General features: G+C 46.1%; 1 protein-coding gene across 2 annotated transcripts in view; it reads right to left on the reverse strand.

Moving 5' to 3' along the window:
• bcl11ba (BCL11 transcription factor B a) overlaps positions 1-16,341 on the reverse strand; it is a 37,537-nt gene extending 21,196 nt beyond the window's left edge. Inside the window, exons 1-2 of one of the 2 annotated variants that reach the window (XM_085143298.1) lie at positions 15,463-16,341; positions 7,887-8,381 (exon numbers count right to left, since the gene is read on the reverse strand). In XM_085143298.1, coding sequence (XP_084999424.1) covers positions 7,887-8,381; positions 15,463-15,517 — 550 coding nt within the window. In that variant the 5' untranslated portion in view covers positions 15,518-16,341. Of the gene's footprint in view, positions 1-7,886; positions 8,382-11,276; positions 13,627-15,462 lie in introns of those variants that run through there. The other variant, XM_085143299.1, reaches the window with a different exon arrangement.
• Between the last annotated feature and the right edge of the window lie 5,163 nt (positions 16,342-21,504).

The following is a 21,504-nucleotide window of genomic DNA, read 5'->3' on the forward strand; positions in this document are numbered from 1 at the left end:
TTTCACACTGCTGTGAACTCTTTATGAACCTGCAGTTGTATCTGCCTCTGCAGCCCTCGTACACTAAAGACTGGTCCTTTACAGCACGGTGACAGTTTCACACATCAGTCACAATGTTGGAGAATTACTGATGAATAATTCTGACCAGCGTCACTAAAAACATTCACACACTAACTTAACACAAAGTTGATACTGACAGCAAAACTGCTGTTGCTGTAATAACACGATAATAAACGTTTGACATGATTACAGAAGTTATGTTTATAAGATACACACACACACACACAGACACACACACACACACAGAATGCTACTGTATCCCTTCCTCGGGCTCAGTGCTCAAACATCATCATCAGCACGCACACGTGTATCTTTGCGTCCCGTTATTGTCACGTCCACCTCCTTCGCCTTTCTCGTCTCTCTTCACGTCTCTTCACAGACGACCTGTCTGACAACAGCTCAGACACACAACAGGACACAAAATGATACCAAGTGCTTTATCGCCATCTGATCTGATCAGCCTTTGTCAAAGAGGCCAACGCGCTCTAAGAGAGACTCTCCCGTTGAACGATTATTCACTGAGGAGCCGAGACAAAGTGATCCTCACAGCTGTGACGACACGTGCAGTGACCGCTCAGCATGTCCTCACGTGCTTCCTCACCTATATTTAAAAGTGATAATATTCTGAGTATCTGTGTGATTGTGTTGTTGTATGTGCCAGTGTGCACATACAGTACAGTGTATCTACAGGAGCGTGTCTGTGGCCTTCAGCCTGGTGTCAATTGATCTTGTGTCACACTGTCAGAGCTGCGACGCAGCAACAGGACGTTTCACATATTTGTGTTTGTCAGAAAGACCACACGTGATTTCAGGTTTCAGGAGTTGTGCGCTCAATAACAAACCTAAACAGTGTTTGACATGGAGACTCCTAAAAAGTCTAATCATTTTCAGTAATAGCCAGGAGTACCAGTGGAGAACAACTAGAAATGACTGTCGTTAAAAATCTGTAAGGACGCTGCTGATGAGCGTGAAGCCTCCAGCCTGCGGGTCGACACTAACAGGGTCCGGCTTTAATTTGTTGTTGTGTTCGAAGGAATCATGGAAAACATAACGTTTCTCTCTTTGCACCTTTGCTTGATTTTTGAAGAAAAACATGATGCTTACATTAAAAGCTCGATGTGAAAATCTTAGCAAAGATGCAAAAACAATAAATGAACGGCTGAGATGGAGCAGGACTACGAAGAAACTGTAACTGTGAGGTTTGTTGAACCTGATCAGGTCTGTGGGGATTCAAATAAGCCAAGAAAGCTTCTGAAATCAGCCTTTGTTCACTCATGAAGACGCTGCTTTATACAGCTGCACGTCTGCAGAGAGCTGACATCGTTACAGCCTCGACACACACGGTGACCCAGGAAGGCTGAGGCCGTGGCTTCATTAGAGTTTTATCACAATTATATTTACAGATAAAATGTAAAACTGCAAATCAAATGACATCACATATAAAAAGTCCTGATCAAACAGCTCAGTCGGAGGAGTCTGCTGTTTGAAATGTAGAAGCCCGAGTAAACAATAGACTCACAAATGGCTGCCTGCCAGGCTGTGTGTGTGTGTGTGTGTGTGTGTGTGTGTGTGTGTGTGTGTGTGTGTGTGTGGTACAGTAGAAGCAGGAGAGGATTTTACTGGAAAGCTCTTTTCACTAAGATTAAAAAAAAGAAAAGTTATAAGCGGAAATGGCGCCGAAAAGCAAACGGCACCAATCTGCCGTCTATTCTGCTTTGATAAAGCCCGAACACCGCCGAGCGCTCCACCTTCATCATCTCCACATCCCTTCAGCCTCACTTACACACAGATACAGAGCGCCGCCTCCACCAATCTCATCACAGGCGCCAGGACATCAATTTTTGCAAGTCGCCCAAAATTACCATGCATGAATGCAAAAAAGGCTGATCAGGAGTAATTAACATGGCTTCATATGCAAATTTTATTAATGCAGAACTACAAAGTCATTATGCAAATGAAGGTTCTGCCGAGCCTCTTGACAAATACTCCAGCCATCTCAGCCGGGATGGATGACAAGCCTGCTCGCTGCAGACTGCAGGGATGCCTGTTTAAGTCTGGTTAGCGGATTACCACTGGTTAGTGCTGGTGGCTACCTGTGTGTGTGTGTGTGTGTGTGTGTGTGCGTGTGTGCGTGTGTGTGCGTGTGTATAAACTGTGTGATTAGGGAAGTGGCTAATGGCTAGCAGCAGAGTAATGAACCTGAGATCCAGGGATGGGGTGGGTGGGGGTATGAATATGCATGATGCATACTGGCTTTGATGATTAAAGAAAATTTTAATATTTAAATGAGTGCATGCAGAGTGATTAACAGCCGAGCGCGGCGACATGGCAAAACTCACAAAAAGGGATTTTGAGCTGCAGAGACGGACGAGATGCTCTGAACGATAAATCTGCTCTTTCCTCCGTCTGCAGGTCTGTCCGTCCCACAGTGTCCACTCTGTCCGTCCCAGTGTCCACCAGAGTTTCTGTACAGGAAGTGGTTTGATGCTTCAAAGAGAAACACGAGCGAGCTTCAGGTTCAGCAGGGCCGATGGAGGCTGGAGTCCAGCGACACGCTGCTTCCTCTGGATTCTTATTGGTCTGTTGTCCAAAACGGGACAAATTCAGTGAGACACCGAGCGCTGGCGTGACTCGCTCATCGTTGGCTCTTTTAGTGTTTTCACGCTGTTTTTACGTCCATTACGGCCACTTTGAGGCAGCAGCACTGTTTCCAGCCAAGCAGCTGTCAGTAAAAATGATTTTAACATCATTGACGATGAGACTAATATTTGAATATGACGTCCCCACACCACACCACGTTCACTGCACAGCTTTGAATCCCACTGAGATCCATAATGATGTCACAGAGCTTGTTGGATTGTGGGTGTTTGGAGGCTTTTAGCAGCGTGTGAGTTTCTGTTAGCATGCACAGGTCAGAGAGCTGGAAGCACTGCTCGCTGCTCCACAGTCGCTTTGGTTGGTTTGTCTGTTAATGTTAAACAGAGTGTTGTTTGACGTGTGTGCCAGTGTTGATGCTATTTACAAATTTATGCATAAATATGAAGAAGTTGATCATGAAACTTCCACCTGTCTTGTGTGGAAGCTTTAAGTGAAACTGACTGTTGTGTGACTGGTGACCCGTCCACAGTGGGCCTCCTCACCCACTCACACTCACAGCCCGGCTACAATCTATCACGGAAATGAGTCATAATCAGTGACGGCCGGCGCCGTGTGACTCATCAAACGCACTTTCTTTACTTCTTCAGTTGTGCGACTCCACACCCATTAGAGATGCGTCAGGCCTGTGCGATGTGAAAACAGCCGCATTCACGTACACAAACCCGAACTAGCCAAAGCACGCACACACACACACACACACACACGCACACACACACACACACACACAGTGGGCAGGAGAGGCAGAACGAGGGAGCGAGCAGCTACAAACCAGAGTGATTACCACTTCAAAAAGGCCGTCGCTCCATCCGAGAGGCCTCCCAGCTTTATTGAAACAATGTGAAAAAACAGGAGCAGCAGGGACCGCAATGCCTCTAAAGTACAGGCTGTTGTATCAAACACACACACACACACACACACACACACACACACACACACTGCACCGTAGCTCTTTGTTAAGTCTTTGTACAGTTTCATTTGGAAGATAAATAAGCATATGGTAAATATTTTAGGGACATGCCACTGTGCTCAGTCATTATTTATTGAATGTGTGTGTGTGTGTGAGAGTGTGTGTGTGAGTGTGTGTGTGTGTGTGTGTCCATGTGAAGAATATTCATATGAGATTCAAACACAGACAAACACTCCTGAAATGTGTTTTTTCAATATGTGAAAAATTGCACATCTCCGATGGAAATAAAGAGCATTAATTATTCTGTTTTCTTAATCTGTGTGTGTGTGTGTGTGTGTGTGTGTGTGTGTGTGTGTGTGTGTGTGTGTGTGTGTGTCCACTCCAACTGGACTTGGTTAAATGTCTGCATTAAGCTAACGAGGCGTCCGGCGCTGTGGGGGAGCTGAACACTCGTCAGTGATGAGTGTGCGCAGCATGACAGCTGAGTGTGAGCTCATAGTGAAATGACTTCCTGCTCTAATCCAAACTGTCAGTGCGGCGCCTCTGTGAAGAGACCTCACGCCTGGTCGCCTGGTTAAAATCCTGAACCCTCCTACAAGCCGAGGTCAGCGTGCGCCTGCGTACACAACGCTGACAAAAGGTTGGTCCAGCTGATCGAATGCGTCTCTGCTGACGTATGAAAGCTCGCCTGGTTAGTTATCTGATGCCTTTGTTAGAACGCTGCGCTTATTGTGTTTTCACTCCTTGTGAGGAAGGTTTAGATGATGAAGGAAGCCGTGTGTGATGAGAGCAGAGAGCATAAAGCACGCTTTCAGATTTCTCTCTGCGTGATGGTTGTGATGTCACCATCACAGCACATCCAGTCTTTAACTGCAGGCGTGACGGTGATTCTCCTCATGGTGATAAAATCAGACACGATGAAGCTTCAGGCTGAACGACATGAACTCAAAAATGAGAAGATTTGTGTCATTTAAGCAAAAAAAACGATTTTTTTATCCTTTAAATTGGAGAAACGGCTTTTTTCTAAGTGTGGGCGAGTTTCAGCTGCAGACAGAGGAGAGATGGGCGTGACCGGAAAACTAATGGCACGTTTTCCTTCTGATCACAGGGTTTCCAAACTGAATCAGGTTTTTAAACAGGGCTTCTTGTGGAAACAAAACAACAGCTGAAACAGAACAACACTGTGTACAAACTAAAGCCGTTGTTCGTAATCCTTCAGCACAATAGCAGCGACGTGTTCACAGCCTGAATGGGAAAGCTGGGCGCTGTTATTTCCCTGCACGCTGCTCCTGACAGACGGGGAGAGGAGAAGCAAAAACCCAGCAGCTCTCGCACAAACACTTCTTCTAATTTAGGGGTTAAAAGAAACTTGGCGTGATGCTCACATACGTGTGCACACGTGTGTGTGCTCCACTTCACACGGAGAACAAATGAAAGTGTAAAAGCTTAACAATAAACGAGTCGTTTGACCTGCTGGGAGCCAATTACAACGAAGTGTCGTCCGTCATGTCCCTGATCGCTTCCCCGTCTCTCTCGCCTCCCTCCCTGTGCTTCTGCCCCTCCCTCTTTCACCAGGTAATGAAAGGTAAAAAAACACGCTGAAGAAAAAGCCGAGAAAATTCCACCTGCCGCATTTCAATCCCCAGTAACGACGCGGGGCTGAGAGCGCGCTCTCCAAATTAAACTCCAGCTTGATTAATAAATCGTTCTGTCTGCTGCTCGTGTTAATAAGGTGCTAGTCGGACATATTTCATGTGGGTAATTTTCAAACATAAAACGTTATTGGAGCAATATAGTTTACAGTTGCTGCAGTGCACGTCCAATTGAGTCGCTAATATGTTTTTGCTTTTAATGTGAAAATTATTGCAGTTTCTGCTATAAAAAATATTGTGCAATTATATTTTCCAGTCTTCCGACGCAGTGCACGTGGGCTTGATTTCATGGGAGGAGGGCAGCTCGATACTAGCACGTATTTAAACACAGGGCGGATATATATTTACGCACATAAATGTAATAATGGCGACACAACAGCACGACCAGCGCCACTCAATCAGCAGACGTGCCTGAGCTCAGCTCTGCACACACTCGGGGACTGCGCCCCAGCTTTGTGCACCCCGCAGACAGTTGCATTAAATGCAAAACTGGAGCGTCGTTCCACGAGCTTCACGAGTGCAGCTGTGCTGTCCACAGCAGTGCACAGCACAGCTGCAACAGCAGCTACAATATTGATGAAGTTCAGGCCCAAACACGGTGTTTACAACCCGCTGCCACTGAGAGCTCACCTGTGAGCTTCCTCACCTGTGAGCTTCCTCACCTGTGAGCTTCCTCACCTGTGAGCTTCCTCACCTGTGAGCTTCCTCACCTGTGAGCTTCCTCACCTGTGAGCTTCCTCACCTGTGAGCTTCCTCACCTGTGAGCTTCCTCACCTGTGAGCTTCCTCACCTGTGAGCTTCCTCACCTGTGAGCTTCCTCACCTGTGAGCTTCCTCACCTGTGAGCTTCCTCACCTGTGAGCTTCCTCACCTGTGAGCTTCCTCACCTGGCTTTAGGCCGGTGGTGTGTAGGAAACAGACCCTGTGTGATAGCGACATGTTCATGTTCTGATTTCTAATCTACGACTGGATTGGACACATAATGGATGCTGATCACATGTGACGAGATCTCTTAATCAAGTTCATTTCAAAATAAAATAAAATCATTTCAAAGCTTTCAGAGCTGTTTCAGCAGGTGAGCCGGCACTAACACATCCCTACACGCTGCATTCGTCTGTTTTAGCTCATGGAGCATTTAAGCTGACTCCTCATCAGCTCGGGTCATGTGTGGGTCTGCATGTAGTCGGTGAGATTATTGAGGAATGTGTAGGTTCACAGGAAATCAGTCGTTTATTATTTATTCATTGTGAATAATGCATGAAGATAGCAGCGATGCTAACATGCTGCCTGTGCTAACAGAGGCTAACAGCCTGTTAGCCTGCAGGCCGAGCCGGCGACGCTCAAACTGACCTCCAGAAAAGCACGACGGGGTTATTGTCACAGGCTTCTTTACAAGTGTGTTGACTGGTTTGATAACTGCTGGTCCCACACACACACACACACACACACACACACACACACACACACACTAAACTGCCTCTTTACTCCACTGAACGGCGATGAAACTAGCCTCTTTTTAATCCCTCTCTCTGTCTTTTCCCACTTTTTCTCCTCTCGTGCTGTTTTTTTCCGCCTGTGCTTATTTGAATTTTAATGAGCTTTTCACCTTTTTAAGCAGATGGCTCAGACGGGATTTCTCCATGAAAGTCGGGGCGAGTCTCTCTGTCATGTTTTGCTCAATTTGTTTCAACCGAGTCCTTGAGGGGGTTTAGAGATTTGCCTCCCTAATTTGCCTGTCTCACCCTCGTCCTCGTCTGTCCCTCTGCTGTCCATGTCCTCTAACAAAACGAACGTCTCTCTGCTGAACGAGAGGACGCCGTCACACAGACGGAAACTAAAACAGGAATATATTTAGACTGATGAACAAAACTGCTGGTTTGTTACTACCTAAAGATTTTTCTTTGGAATTAAATAGTTCAGCTGATCGTTACCTATAACACATCTGATAACAGTGATAGTTTATTCCAGGTTCACACACTCAAGCTTATCCCAGCAGCTGATGTCAGTGCAGACCACATCAGCTGATATCCTTGGATGCATCCAGCTGATGAATGAAAGCTGTTGTCAGCTCGTGTCCACGTGTGTGCACTGTGAATACGAGCTGATTCAGAGGAAATGAGCTTGAACTTTGTGAGTCAGAGGGTCGAACCTGCTCACACCTCTATAGGTCACAGATGTGACGAAGAAGAAGCAGAAGTTGTGGTTGGTTTGTGAGGCTCAGACTGAAGCGTCACTGGGAGGATTCGAGCTTTTCCCCTTTCTTAAAGAAACCAAACCTCAATCTGAGTCTGACATGCTGACGAGTCTGCACAGCGACGCTGTTCAGCAGAAAGTGGAAATACGGTGCAATCAAACATGCTCCACTCCTGATGCTTTTTCTTTTTGCACATTTCTGTTTAAATCATCCAAAATGTTCATGTTAGCCAAAGAAAAGTTTTAAACTGTGGTTTCAATTATTCATGAATTTACACCGACCTGGTCTCATGTGAAAAAGTAACAAACGCAGCTGAACTGACTTCATGAATTTAATGAGACATTAAAGTGACATTTGTGTGTCTGTGCTGAGGAAGACGAGGCTTTGGCGTGTTTCCCTGCGTGTGTCACGTCTACCTGATAGCATGTTTTCCTGCTTCGGGCAAATTCCTTTGGTTGGTGTCTTCTCTCCTCTCTCGCCTCGTCCCCCTCTTCCTCCCACCTCATCTTCCTCCTCTGGTGTCACCTGGATGCCGACCTCTACTGGCTCCAACACCTTTCTTAGCTCCACCCTCTGCGCGTAGTGATGAAGGCTCTGCAGAGTGGGACCGTCTCCGTGTCCTCCTCCTCCTCGGTCGTTCATCTTGTCATAACAGCCGTTGGCCAGCAGCGGTGTTTGGCACTGCTTCTTCTTGTGCTCGATGAAGAGGAGGATGTCGCCCAACGGGAAAGTCATCTGGCACTGGCCGCAAGTGAGCAGGTCGTGGTCAGAGTGGAGGCCGGGCGGCAGGGTGTGAGCCAAGCTGGGGTCCAACGGATGGGGACGTAGGCCAAGCGGGTTGGAGGGCAGGGTGAGTGGGTTGGAGGGCAGGGACTCGGAGAGCAAAGCGCCATCTGGATGCTCCGCCTCCGCTGCAACAAAACAGAGACACGTCAGAGTTAACCTGGGTGTATGTTTGCTCATCGCACGCTGAAATCTACGTGTAATTAGGTTAGCATGTGTCTGAGCGACACTAAAAGAGTCGTGACCAGCGACCTGTTACCCGTTAGACCAGGCGGCACTCACTTAACATGAGGCTTAATGGTCAATGTGTGGTGGCGCCGACACAACAGTGCAGCTCCACGTGTGTGGACACGCCTCCATCACGCTTCGAAGCTTTTTCAAGACGTCTAAAAGTCCAAGAAGGTGAATTTTTGTGAACACCACAAACAAAAATAAAAAACGAATTTTTCAGTCTCAAACACAAAGTACACAATATACACAATGCTGCAGTGCACACACACTTTATTCAGCCTCGCACCTCTGAGGAAGGAAGGAAAAGGAGGATTCAGCAAAGGTGTGAGTGAGAAGCTCTACATTAACTAGATCTAACCCCGGCTCACGTCCACGTCTCTGCATGGATGAGAGTTCAGGTGGAACTTGTCATTTCTGAGAATGTGCTTGTTTAGTGTGGTTATGACCCAGAGTGGGTCCCCGTACGTGTTAGCAGGTTAAAATGCAGCAATGTCCACTGATAATGTCGTTACATGGACTCAATTAAGATACGTATTAGTGGTGATCAGGGTTTCTCAGTGTTTGTGAGCAGAGGGGTGTTTGGGTTCTGAGTGTTGAAGCAGCAGTAGGAGACAGCTTCACGAGGAGGTCTGAACGAGGGTGGAGGAACAACTGACCCTCTGAGGTAAAACGGGAATGATGATGAAGAGCAAACTCATCACCATCACCTCTCTCTGTCTCTAATACAAGATGATGGATTAGCAGCAGGCTGCCGTTCGTCTCAGCCTCCACATTAGAAATGCAAACAGATTTGGGATGTCGAACGTGGATGAAGGCTCCAGATGGAGCAGCCCCCCCCTCGCTGCCGTCTACCTGCTTCAGGTGCTGTTAAACTTTCAAAGACCATATTGGATCATATAGAACACACAACAAATATTCATCTGTGTGTGTGTGTGTGTGTGCTGCACTCATTATATGTTAGAAAATATCAGTCTGTGCACCTCTAAGACTCACAGTGTGTGTGTGCGTGTGTGTGTGTGTGCGTGTGTGTGTGTGTGCAGTCTCAGCCACAAACATATCTTGATTTAAGAGTGCGCGTGTGTGTGCGTGTGTGTGTGTGTGTGTGTGCATGTGTGTGTGCATGTGTGTGTGTGTGTGTGTGTGTGCATGCGTGCGTGTGTGCATGTGTGTGCGTGCATGTGTGTGTGTGTGTGTGTGTGTGTGCAGTCTCACCCACAAACATATCTTGATTTAAGAGTGCGCGTGTGTGCGCATGTGTGTGCGCGTGTGTGTGTGTGTGTGCATGTGTGTGTGTGTGTGTGCATGCGTGCGTGCGTGCATGTGTGTGTGCATGTGTGTGTGTGCATGTGTGCGTGTGTGTGGCCTGCAGGCTGCAGCCATCTGTCCTGTACAGTGGTAGCATGTTTCCCAGTACTAAACATTAGAGAGAATGAAACCAGTGAGCTGACCTGGAACAAATCCAATCTACATGTACGGTGACCCCCCCCCCACTTCATATTAGAATTATTACTAATAGGATTTTTTAAAGAGCTCGTCTAAAGTCTGCATCAGTTTAACGAGGCCTCGGTGAGTCGGGTAAGAGCGATACGCAGATATCAGCAGACAGGAAACATGTCAACATGTCAACATGTCACTACTGTAACAGAGCAGAAGGTTCACTCTCCACACTGACCAGACAGTTTGGTTTTAGCTGTGCGCTGAATAGATGAATTTGTTCTTCTGCTAAATGTCTTCACAGACAGCTGTGCATTAACAAGACCCGAACCTACACAAATCACCAGCGACCCCACGCATCTGAAGGACATTCAGTGTTTGTAGGTTCTCTTAGTTTTGAACTCAGAGCAAATGTTGTCCCCCAGCAGGTGATCACCTCTGGGTTGGTTCCCTTCGTCTCACCACCTTTCACCACACATGTGCTGTGAATCCATGGAAATCTCTCACACGTATCCTTCACACATTCCTGGCCACGTGCCAATCAAATATTTGTTTCTCTCCTCAGAGCTGTTTTCATGATTTCACTTTTATCTGCCGCCACAGTGAGGCTGATGGGAAAGCACCAAAGTGCTCCCAGAACCAGGAAGATTCTGCCAGTGAGACCAGTGATGATGGTGTGTGTGTGTGTGTCTCGACTAAAATGATCAAAACTCGACTTGGCTTCTGTGTTTTTTTACCATTACCGCGTTCACACACACACACACACACACACACACACTCTTAAATCAAGATATAATGTTTGTGGCTGAGACTGCACATCTCACACACACAGACACACACACACACACACAGAGTAACACACTCCCTCACGGCACGCACTCAAAGCTGACAGCGGCTCTCTTACTCGTCGACTGATAAACTGTTTATTTACCCGCAGTCACCGTGTACTGTTACACACACACACACTTTATTTATCTAAAATTATGAGCTTTTTATTGTTTTGCAAAAATGACTTTTATTCGTGAACAGCCGAGGCTGGACGTGACTCGCACGCGCTCGTACGTGACGGAGCGTGGATGTCGGTGACAGCAGAGCGAGAGGACTCAAAGTGCTGAGAATAATGTGGCACCGCAGAGACTGTCAACATTAAGATGTGCCCTCAGAACACTTTCGTCTAAACAGGAAGTGGTTTTCCAGTTTTTAAAACTTCACAGTCGCGTTTGTGACGTAGATTTATTTTACGCTGACGACTAAAAGTTGTTTCATTTACTTTTTTTTTACAGCTTCTTGTTCTTTTTTATAAAAAGATACATTTTCCACATTTATTGTAACATTTTAAACTGAACTCGTTACTTTACCTGTAAACATGTCGACGCTGCACGGAGCGCGCTGTTAGCAGGTGTTATCTCCCCCCCAGTTTCAATCTTCACTCACTTCCTGTCACCGCTCTTCTTCTACCTATGAGACTAAAATGCCTCAGAAATGTTTGGCTTTTGTTTTCTTTTAGCTTCAAAGAATCATTTTCAGTGTTTAGGCGACTAAAAATATGCGAGGACGCAGTTTTACTAACGACCTGTTCTCAAAGTCAGTCGAGTGTGAAATAAACATCAATTTAAGCTAATTCAAATTAAGTCCTGTGTGAGGTTTGGATGACCATGTCGAGCCAATCAGGAGCGCGCTGCTGCCAAACGCACAAAGGATCGTACCGGTGTGTTTGAGGCCACAGCAGCGAGATCCGAGCAGAGCCACCTGCGCAGGAGGGGCTGCAGCGGAAAACAAGCGCTACTCACAAATCAGCAGAGCAGCTGTGTCACCGGCTCATCCTCCAAACTGAGTGAGGTCAGCTTTCACCTCTGTAAGGTGGAGATAGTGACTAATGTTTGTTTGTTTTTTTGTTTAATTTTTTTTTTTGCAAAATAGGCCAATTTTCAGAATCATCAAAATGACAGCATTTTAATACTACAATTATTCTTTTACTTATTTAAATTTAAATGCTCCAAATAGACAAAAATACACAGAAATAAAAACAATCAAATAAACGTATATTTGTAGATTTCTAATAAAAAACCAAATATTATGAAATATGTTTTAAAACAAAGCGTTTGTCTGCAGAGCGAACGCTTCGAATAAGAACACACAAAAATACATGCAGAGATATTCACACACAGGAATTTACTACAACTTTAAAATGTGGCTCCAGTCACACACACACACACACACACACACACGAAATGTGTCACTCATTGCTGTGAATTGACATGTATGCTCTAAATAAGAAGTGCCACGGAGAGGCAGACAGTCGAGTGTGCAGCTGTTGACAGTTAAGAGAGGTGAATGTGGTCTTTCAGCGCTGATGTCATCTGATTAACACGCACACACACACACACACACACACACACACACACACACACACACTCGGAGCACATTTCCACTTCTCTCATTGGCAGAGCTCTGTGGCTCTGACAGCCTGAGAGCTCCCCCTAGCAGGAAGAGGCGCAGAGAAGACAGACAGCTTACAAAGGTATGCAGGATATGTTGGAGTGTGTGTGTGTGTGTGTGTGCGTGTGTGTGTGTGTGAAACTGTGTGCACGTTAAATGAGTTCAGGCATGCTTTGGGGGAAACTTGCTGCACTCATGCGCGCACACACACACACACACACACACACACACTCCACCTTTAAGGTTACATTTATATTTTTTCACATAAATGTTTAAATGTTTTCTAATTTCCAGCAACAATAAAAAGCTCTTAAATCATAATTTACAGGGAAGGAAAATTGTGGGAAATTTAAGGAAACACACATTTTATTTTTAACCACTAAAAAATGTGGTTGATGGTTGAAAACCCGGCAGCTGCGTAAATGACGTCTCTGTAGAAAAAACACACCACATCACCACGGACGTTATTTATGTCAGTTTACAGTCGCCGTGGAAATAATATGATGATACGGTTTTCTGTTTGTTGTTGTTGTTTAAGTCGGGAGACGTTTCTGAAAATAATGAGCATTAAACTGTTTGGATTTTCATTACGAATCGTTCACAAACGTGATGCTTAACGAGCCACAGTGAAGCAGGGCATTTTCATGTGTGCTATCTGAAGCACACCTCATCCAGACAACGCTCAAAAGAAGAGATGTTGACTCTTTCTTCCCCGCTCTCTAACAAAGACGTAGCCCCAGCAGGGTGCGTGGCTATTTGACAAGCCGAAAGGAAACATGCATCTCAAGTGGGCAAGTGCAATTTACACACAGCCCTCTGTGTGTGTGTGTGTGTGTGTGTGTGTGTGTGTGTGTGTGTGTGTGTGTGTGTGTGTGTGTGTGTGTGTGGGAGAGACTACAATGGCAGCTCTCGTCCTGTTTGTGTCTTTTCATGCTTAAATCAGCCTCTCAGAGCAAAGCCAGGCTTATGAATGAGCAGCAGAAGGCACCTTCAGGTGTAAACTGCTGCTGCTGCTGCTGCGAGAAGAAAAATGCCCCCAAATCTGTGAGACAAACACAACAATATAAAGTCCTCCTGATGAAGCTCCTGCCCCTGAGGGAATAGTTGCACCAAATTCCGCTTCTTGTTAGATTTTACTGTTACAGGGAGGCGCTGGCTTTGGTGCATATTTAGTGTAGATGTAGACGATAAACATGCAAGTGGTTCTTCCGTGTTCAGTGAGGGCAACGATCAGCTGATCAGCTCCAAACTGTGATCGCTTGTTGATTTAATCAACTGGAAAAAGGAAAGAATTTTTAAAACTGTGGGAATGATCTGCAATCTGAATCAGGAAGATTTGCAGGAAACTGGGAGCGTCGGGATGCACTTTATGACTCCAAAGTGCACAAAAATCTACCTCAGTGTTCCTGCCTCTTCCTGCATATATACTAAGAAGCAGCTATTGTCTTGTGGTGTGTGTCGTGTTGCAAAATCCAAATTATAAATCCACGGCACGGAGAGCCAGGTCAGAGGGATTTTATCACCTGACAGCTCCGGAAGAATTCTTTGAAAATGTTGGCAGGAGTGGAGGATTCACTCACGTGTGTGCATTTGCATATGTGTGTGTGTGTTGACATGTACGCTCACATAAATAAATGCATGTGTGTGTGTGAATCATAAATTACAGAGTGTGCGTTGCTCATTTATTAACCTCCACCTTCATGTTTCTCGTCTCTGCTCTGAGCAGCAGAGGCTGATATCACCACGATGCTGGGCCTGCACCAGAGCTGCTCCTGATGTGAGCGCACAGTTAATCTGACTTCAGGTGTTGGTCTCTGTTTGGGCTGACACCACGATGGCCTCAGCAAACAGACGCCTGTGTGGCCTCAAAGCCCTGCATGCACTCAGAGCTAAGCGTTACACACTGAGGTGAGCACTGATACACTGTAGTGTAAGTTGATCTGATCTGGCAGCACAAGAGAAGTCTCCCCAAATAAGCTGCAGCTGGAGCCCAGAGGTGAGTGAACCAAACACACAGATGTTAAAAAATAAAAATAAATAAAAGCACTGCTTTGATGGGAAACAACAGTGAAGATTTATCTTCGTTTAAGTCCAACAAAACTGATCTGAGGCCAGAAAATATTATTTGACGCTGAGAAGTTTAGAGGCAAAGTGATCCTGTCATCGGGAATTAATTTGAGTAATTAAGACGTTAAATGTGTCGCATAAGTTTGTTTAAAAATAAATCAATAATAAGCTGAGAGCTGTTGGAAATTAATCTTGTGTAGAATTATCTCCGAGACGCCGTCACCGTGTTCCGCGTTACCGTGCCGTGAGGGGAACCCTGAAACGCTTTTTCTGTCTTTCCTTTTTCTTTTTTGCGGACCTATTAAATAATCCAAACCTGGCATTAATATTACAGCCACGGGAGGAACGAGCTTTGCGTGCGTGCGGCAGAAAACAGCGTGAAAGAGACGGGCCAATTACACGGACGAACGGGACAAACGTGTAAAATTCAGAAGATAAAAGAAAAGAGACGTAAAACTGAGCCGCTTTAAAATGTGCGCGAGGAAATAAAATTACGATTTTTTTGACAATCCTGTTTGTTGAAAACGTGTAAAGTTCTCCGACGCTTCAGCGTGAAGGATCCACGCGGTCTTCGTGAAAAAGAAATTAGCAGAATTAGCTCGAATGAATTTTTTCTAACATGAGGTTTGTTTTTTTAACCTTTGTTTAATGTGTTCCGGGGAGCGCGTGAAGCTGAAAAACATTACAAATAACGTGTAATTATCCCGCAGTGATCACGCTGCTCGCCCTCGTTTCAAACAAGAGCTGGAAGAATAAAGTTTGAAAAAGTACAAATTCTCCACGAGCGATTTTACAGTAAAAGTCCACGCGGCTGTGGACTCTTTTACTCTAAATTCACTGTAATTATTTATCGAGAGTAACGCAAAAATAAAGCGTTTCTCTAATTTTGTCCGTAAACTGAGAGAGGAGGAGGACGGCCTCGGGGAAGCAAACTTTCTGTTCCAGCTCTGAAAATATTCATTTTATCACCTGAAAAAGTGCTTCAATAAATCAGCTCTGCACAGTCACGCGTGAAAAACTGAACGTGTCAACACTTACGCGTGATTTCTCTCTGGGACAGGTGCTGCGGATTCCCCTGCTTGCGTCGGGACATCGCCCTGGCATTTACACTGGCATCGCCCGGAGAGCGGCGCTGGAAGGGTCGGCTCTCCTCCTCCTCCTCTCCCCGCTCCGGCTCCTATCACCGACCAATCCGCCCACAAACAGCCTGCTTGTCGGCCCCCCGAGCTGACCACTACACGCTGGGCCGAATCTCGCCCTGGAGGTGATCTCTTCAGCGGGCAGTGGCTCCTGCGTTCCGCGGTGGCCGGCCGTGGCGCAGCGCCGGGCGCTCGTGCGGAGTTTGGTGCCAATGTGTCTGTGCGCCTCCTTTCTTCGATCTGAGGTGAGGGAGGGGGTCGCTGTTCTCTCCGTCGCTTTCACACCATCTGTCAGCGGCGATCCGAGAGAGGAGCGGAGAGTGAAGGATGGAGAGACGGAAGGGGGCGAGAGGTCACCTTCTGATGGTCAGTCTCTACCTGTGTCCACTATCCGGCCACGCCGGACACTGCCCGCTCCTGCGCGGTGGAGACGTGCGTAAAAAAGGAATCCAGTTTTCTTCCCGACTTCTCGAAATGTGGCCAAGTGGCTGCACTTCTACCGCACTGACAGCAGCGGGTGAGACTAACTGTTCGAGTCAAAGCAAAGCCACTGTGTTTGCTGTCTGTGCGTCCCGCATCCCCTGGACTGTGCGTGCGGCTCTGAGCGGCTCTGTGTGGCTCTCTGGCTTCTACGATGGGAGAAAACTCAAGTTCAAGTGCGGACGTGACGTTCAGTCTGCGGTGAGAAGGGAAAGTGGAGACTGAAGAGCACTGGGGGCGACTAGTGGTAGCTTTCACACACACACACACACACACACACACACACACACACACACACACACACACGTGGGTCTGTGGTGCGCACGGCAGCAGTGGTCAGAGTCGCTCAGGTAATCTGCGCCAATAAAGCCTCACTGCGCATTTATTTCTGTTAAACAGTGACCCGAGGGGCTTCCGTGCCGGTGTCCACATGATGCCGGACTCTTTGCGCTCACATTTAAAATCCACGCACTTCCATAATGTCTCAACGCTACTTCACTTTGTCGGATCCACTTTGTCCTAAATTCACATTTTTATTTGACCATCGTAAATTTGGTGACAATAAGGAGACTTTTACCGCGTCAGAGGCCTCCTGCTAACCGCACAGCTCTGCTCTCCTTTCACCGTGCACGTGTGCAAAAACCAAATCACTCCTTAAATATTTTCTGACGCGCACCTTTATTAGCGGACCGCCTGAAATGTCATTTCACATTTATTCCACTCCGACTTGGAGTCGGATCAGTGCGTCGCTGTGGCCTAAATTTACCCACAAACGTATCGATCACGCGCACATGTTTGACGCGTTTTTCATTCACATCCAAATTAGTTAATAATAACCCGCGTGGGTAGCTTCTAGTTTGTAAATACACCCCTCATTCTGTCGGAACTGTTTGATGGCGTTACAGCATTAATCAGTTATGTAAGCGATATGAACGCGCGGGTTTAATCCAGGCGCTCAGAACGAGACTTTGTGACCTCACGGTGACTTCAGCGCCAAACTGGAGGAAGAAGCATGATGGTGAGGATGTAAGAGGATTTCAAGTGAACAATAGTTTGATGTCATTTGATAATTTAGAGAAACTGATTATTTTCTTGTTGTTGTTATTTAAAAAAATACAGTTAGATGAAAAGTGTGTGTGTGTGTGTTTTAGTTTCCAGGCTGATGACAGATAAACGCTTTGCTGCAGCACCCACTGTTAAACAGAGAGGTAGGCACAGTAGAGAAGCCTGTGATTTCCACACGTCGTCGGTGGGAGAGGATACGAGGATACGAAAAGTAAAATTTTGAGAAAGCTGGAGGTGAATGTGTGTAAAAGGTGTGAGTCTGATGAAACAGCACCTGACAAAAATATCAGTGTTATTATTATAATTGTAGTTTTAAAGCAGAGGCCATTTAGCTGAGAATCCTTCATCCTGCAAACTTGGGTGTCTCTGCTCAAGCCTCACAGGAGTGGTCGTGGCGAAGGCCTCGGGGTTTATTCCTCCCCCCTCGCCTGCAGCCTGCAGCTTGTTCCCGGGCCAGGTGTTGTCAGCACCACACATTTCAGCGAGAACGCCTCTCCCCGTCTATTTGGACTTCTTCCCTCGTCCGTCCCTCTTCTTCTCTTCCTCAAATATATCTTCACGGGGCTCATCTCGACTGTCTCCAACCAGCCTCTGCTCGTTTCAGCAGCACACTGTAGGAGGACATAAATAGATTTCCCATGCTCATTTACGAGAAAAAGAAGAAGATGGCAGGTTTGTCCAAACGTCTTTGTCGCACACACAACAGAACACCCACTTTCATTTGGGAGGGATACGTGCAGCACTTTGTCACAATAACAGGCGACAGAGAGCGTTATGTTGAAATGTAAATCATTGTCAGATTTAAGGCACCACTCGGTGCCAGCGCCTTTTTTTTTAAATGAAGATGTGAGCTTAAAGCTGCTTTAAGCATCTCGTAGATGTAGGAGCAGAAAAGAAGAAGACGCTCAAATTCAGTCCACACGTGCACACAAACTTCAGAGATGCTTTGGTTCTGGTCTCTGAGCCTGCTGTAATAAATCTGCTCTAATCGCAGGTTTAAGGAGCCGTGTTGACTTTTTAGGCCGTTTTTTGTCGTCATCAAAAGCAGTGAAATACTCACTGTTTTGGAATCACGAGCAGCTTCAGCAGGAAGTGACACTCCAGGCCAACATCACGATCTCGATGTGCCTCCTTGTCCTTGCAACCTGATTGGCTCATTAGTCAGATGGGCGACAGGTGCATCGTTCCACTTTCTTATTGGACATTTTTGGAAAGCGATTTCTCACTTAAAGGCCATCAGCGTGAGTTATGGCGAATGGCTCCTGGCATCCTGCTTTTGCCCTTCCTTCATTTGCATATATATATGAGGCTGTTTGTTTTTATGTTAATGCTAAATAAGCCCCCACCCCACCCCCACCCTCTCAACCACTCCTCCTATCGCCCATCACCTCGGTTGGGTGGTTAAATTTTAATTAGAGGGACACGGAGATGTCCTTTAGAGTTTTAAGATCACTTTGCCAACAACTGTTCGCTGCTGATATTGATGCTGATCTGTTCAGATGCTGCAGATAAAACAGAGAAACAACGTGAGATCAAACATGGAGAGCTCGCTGAGACAAGCCAATCAGAAGCTTCGATACTACAGCTGGATACACCCAGTAGATGCTGTTTTTATCATGGAGTTATAAACACAATGAGCACACACTGTTTTCTATCTGGACCTAGATGGAAAAAGGAAGTTTAAAAAGAAGAATCACACAAAGATGAGTGATCAGTGAGCTGTTCAGGTGATCGGTTAGTTTATTTTCCTTTTTAAATTTAGAAACCTTTTTAATCTCCATGTGGAGAACTGTAAAGGGAAAAGGTCATGTCTCCAACATCTTCTAGCTTCTGACATTGTGCTCGTGCAGCCTGAGCCTGAACTACGTCTACATGTTACAGGAGGTTCAATTCTACATTTATTTTATTGTTGATTAGAGATGGATCGATGCTAAAGACACACATTAACTGCACTTCATATTTATAACATCCAGTTGATCAAAGCTGACCTATCCGGTGTCAACATCAGCTTTTTCCATTTTTTAAATCCGTTCGTTGGTGATGAAAAGCAGATTAGACGTGCTGGTGATGAGCTGCGCTCTCGCTGCCTCACAGCTCAGCACGATGACCCTTTGAGCTCCGACCAGCAATGCAACACCACCCTCTATTGGTTACCCACCGCCACATAAACCACGAGCCCCTCTGTGGCACTGAAAGTGTGTTCCTGTGTGCAGCAGACTCTTTTGTTCTTGCTGTCTGAGCCTGTTTGAAAGTGTTATTGAACATGCGTTCTGTGGCTCTGCCTGCATATATATGACACTATACCTACGTGGATTCACGCCCTCTTTGGCTGTTGCCTTGGTTTATTGTACGGCGCTGAGCCTCGTTATTACTGCTTCAGAACGGAGTGCTGAGTGAATAAACTCGACTCTGATAGGCTCTGCATGGGCTGAGCAGCGAGTGTTTGAGGGCTCGCCGAGGAGCGCTGAAGGCCTTGAGCACAATTACCGATATCAAAGTTGAAATTATTCCGTTTAAAGAGAAAATGCTAATGATGGATTTATTTAGAGCGAGTTAGCGCCGCTGAACTCTCATTACGAGCTCACACTTCAAGACCTATTTTCTCTCTTTTATTCTTCCCTCCTCTCGTTTCAGAGGTTTATTTTCAGAATCATTAATTCCAGCACAATTATGGCCGTGTTTAATGTATATGTTTGTCCTTATTCATTCTCATATAACGAGGCGGCAGGAGAGGAAACAAGGAAACAAGGAAAGGACTCTCAGCCCACATGTTCTGTCCTAATAACTTTTGCCTTCAATTAGGATCTATTTGAGTGGACCAGCCCACTTAGCTGGACACACTGAGTCAAACCTGCAGCTATACACACACAATGTTACACTCAAAATGTTTTTGGGGGTGAAACAATGAATTAACCAAGTCCAAGTCCTGCCCCGAACCATAGAGGGCAGGGTGGTGTGCTGATGGAGGCTGATGGAGGCTGATGGAGGCTGATGGAGGCTGAACCGGCGAATTTCATCACAGAAACATCTCAGAAAAAGAAGCGAGTGTCATAACTGTTCTTTTAAATATCCGTACGAGCTCCGAGTTTCATAATGTGCAGAAATGTGTTTAATCTGTGTCTTTGTTTCTCCAGTCATCCAAACATTTTGCTCTGCATCAGCCTCAAACATCTAAAACAGCCGAATCTCTTCAAGCAGAAGGAAAATGTGCATTTTCAGGGACTTTGTTGGTTTTCATGACTTTTTGGGGCAACAGAATGTCAAACGGTGAATTCTCAGAAGTCTATTTCTCTCTACATGATTAATTACTTAACCTTATGATAACTATGCACCGCAGCCCAGACTTTATGGGCCTGAAGCCTTAAAACGACACGTCCTCTGGTCTCTTATAGGTGGATGTAAAGGGTGTAAAGTGAAAGGAAGTCACACACTATAAAGTCAAAGCACCATCTTGCTCTTGGCTTTTGATGCTAGCAGCAGTGAAGCCGCAGCTAACAGCAACACAATCCTGTCATCTGTGAAGCTGAACTGTGCACGTAAACGTGGCCGAGCGCTCCAGCGGACACTGTGTTGTATATTGAGGCTAATTGAGATCTGAAGCAGGCGGTCCACCCAGACCACTTCAGGACCTTTGAAACCAAAGCCATTCAGCCGCTTTTCACCAGCCACCATTCACCAGCTGTTGGACCAAACATGATTGTTTGTGTGCAGAAAAATGGCTAAATCAGGTTTGTTTGGCAGCCGGTTGACAGGCCTACTTCCACAAGAGTCTCTAGAGAAAGATGGGAGACAAAGCAAACAAACGAGTGAGGGAATGCACACACAGACACACACACACAAACCTTGGCATCTGATAGAGGATCCCTGCATTGCCAAAGCTTTGTATTCACCACAATTAGCTCCATTCTCAGACGTTTATCCTAAACCAGCACTGCTGAGCCAAGTCCTGCTTTTGTGTCGGAGAACCTCTCGTGTCCTTTTCCTTCTCCAGCGCTGACACGACTTCTGCCTGTGTGACCCCCCCTCTGCCCTGATGTGGACAAAAGAGAACAATGCGGTGAACATTCAAAGCCAAATCACACAGGTCCTCTTCTGTTTTTAAAAAGACGGTGAAACGTGTGAGGCTAGCTCAATCTGTGACAGACTGAAACAAGGAGAGCAGCACAGGTTTAGTTTGGAGTTCAGTTAGAAAACATAATAAGATGTAATGACTCAAGTTTGTCGGTGTGGAAACGTGCAGATATCCACAGCAGTCAGGCTGTGAGATACTGACGAGTGAAGGATCAATACTGAAGAAGAGCAGTTGTCCAAATGTTAGACAACTCACACAAACACACAATGGTAACAGTGTAACTGTGTGAGTCCATGTGCATGAAGCCAAAGTTCAGCTCTTTTC

This window comes from Neolamprologus multifasciatus, chromosome 19 (assembly GCF_963576455.1).
Source record: "Neolamprologus multifasciatus chromosome 19, fNeoMul1.2, whole genome shotgun sequence".
Classification (NCBI taxonomy): Eukaryota; Metazoa; Chordata; class Actinopteri; order Cichliformes; family Cichlidae; genus Neolamprologus; species Neolamprologus multifasciatus.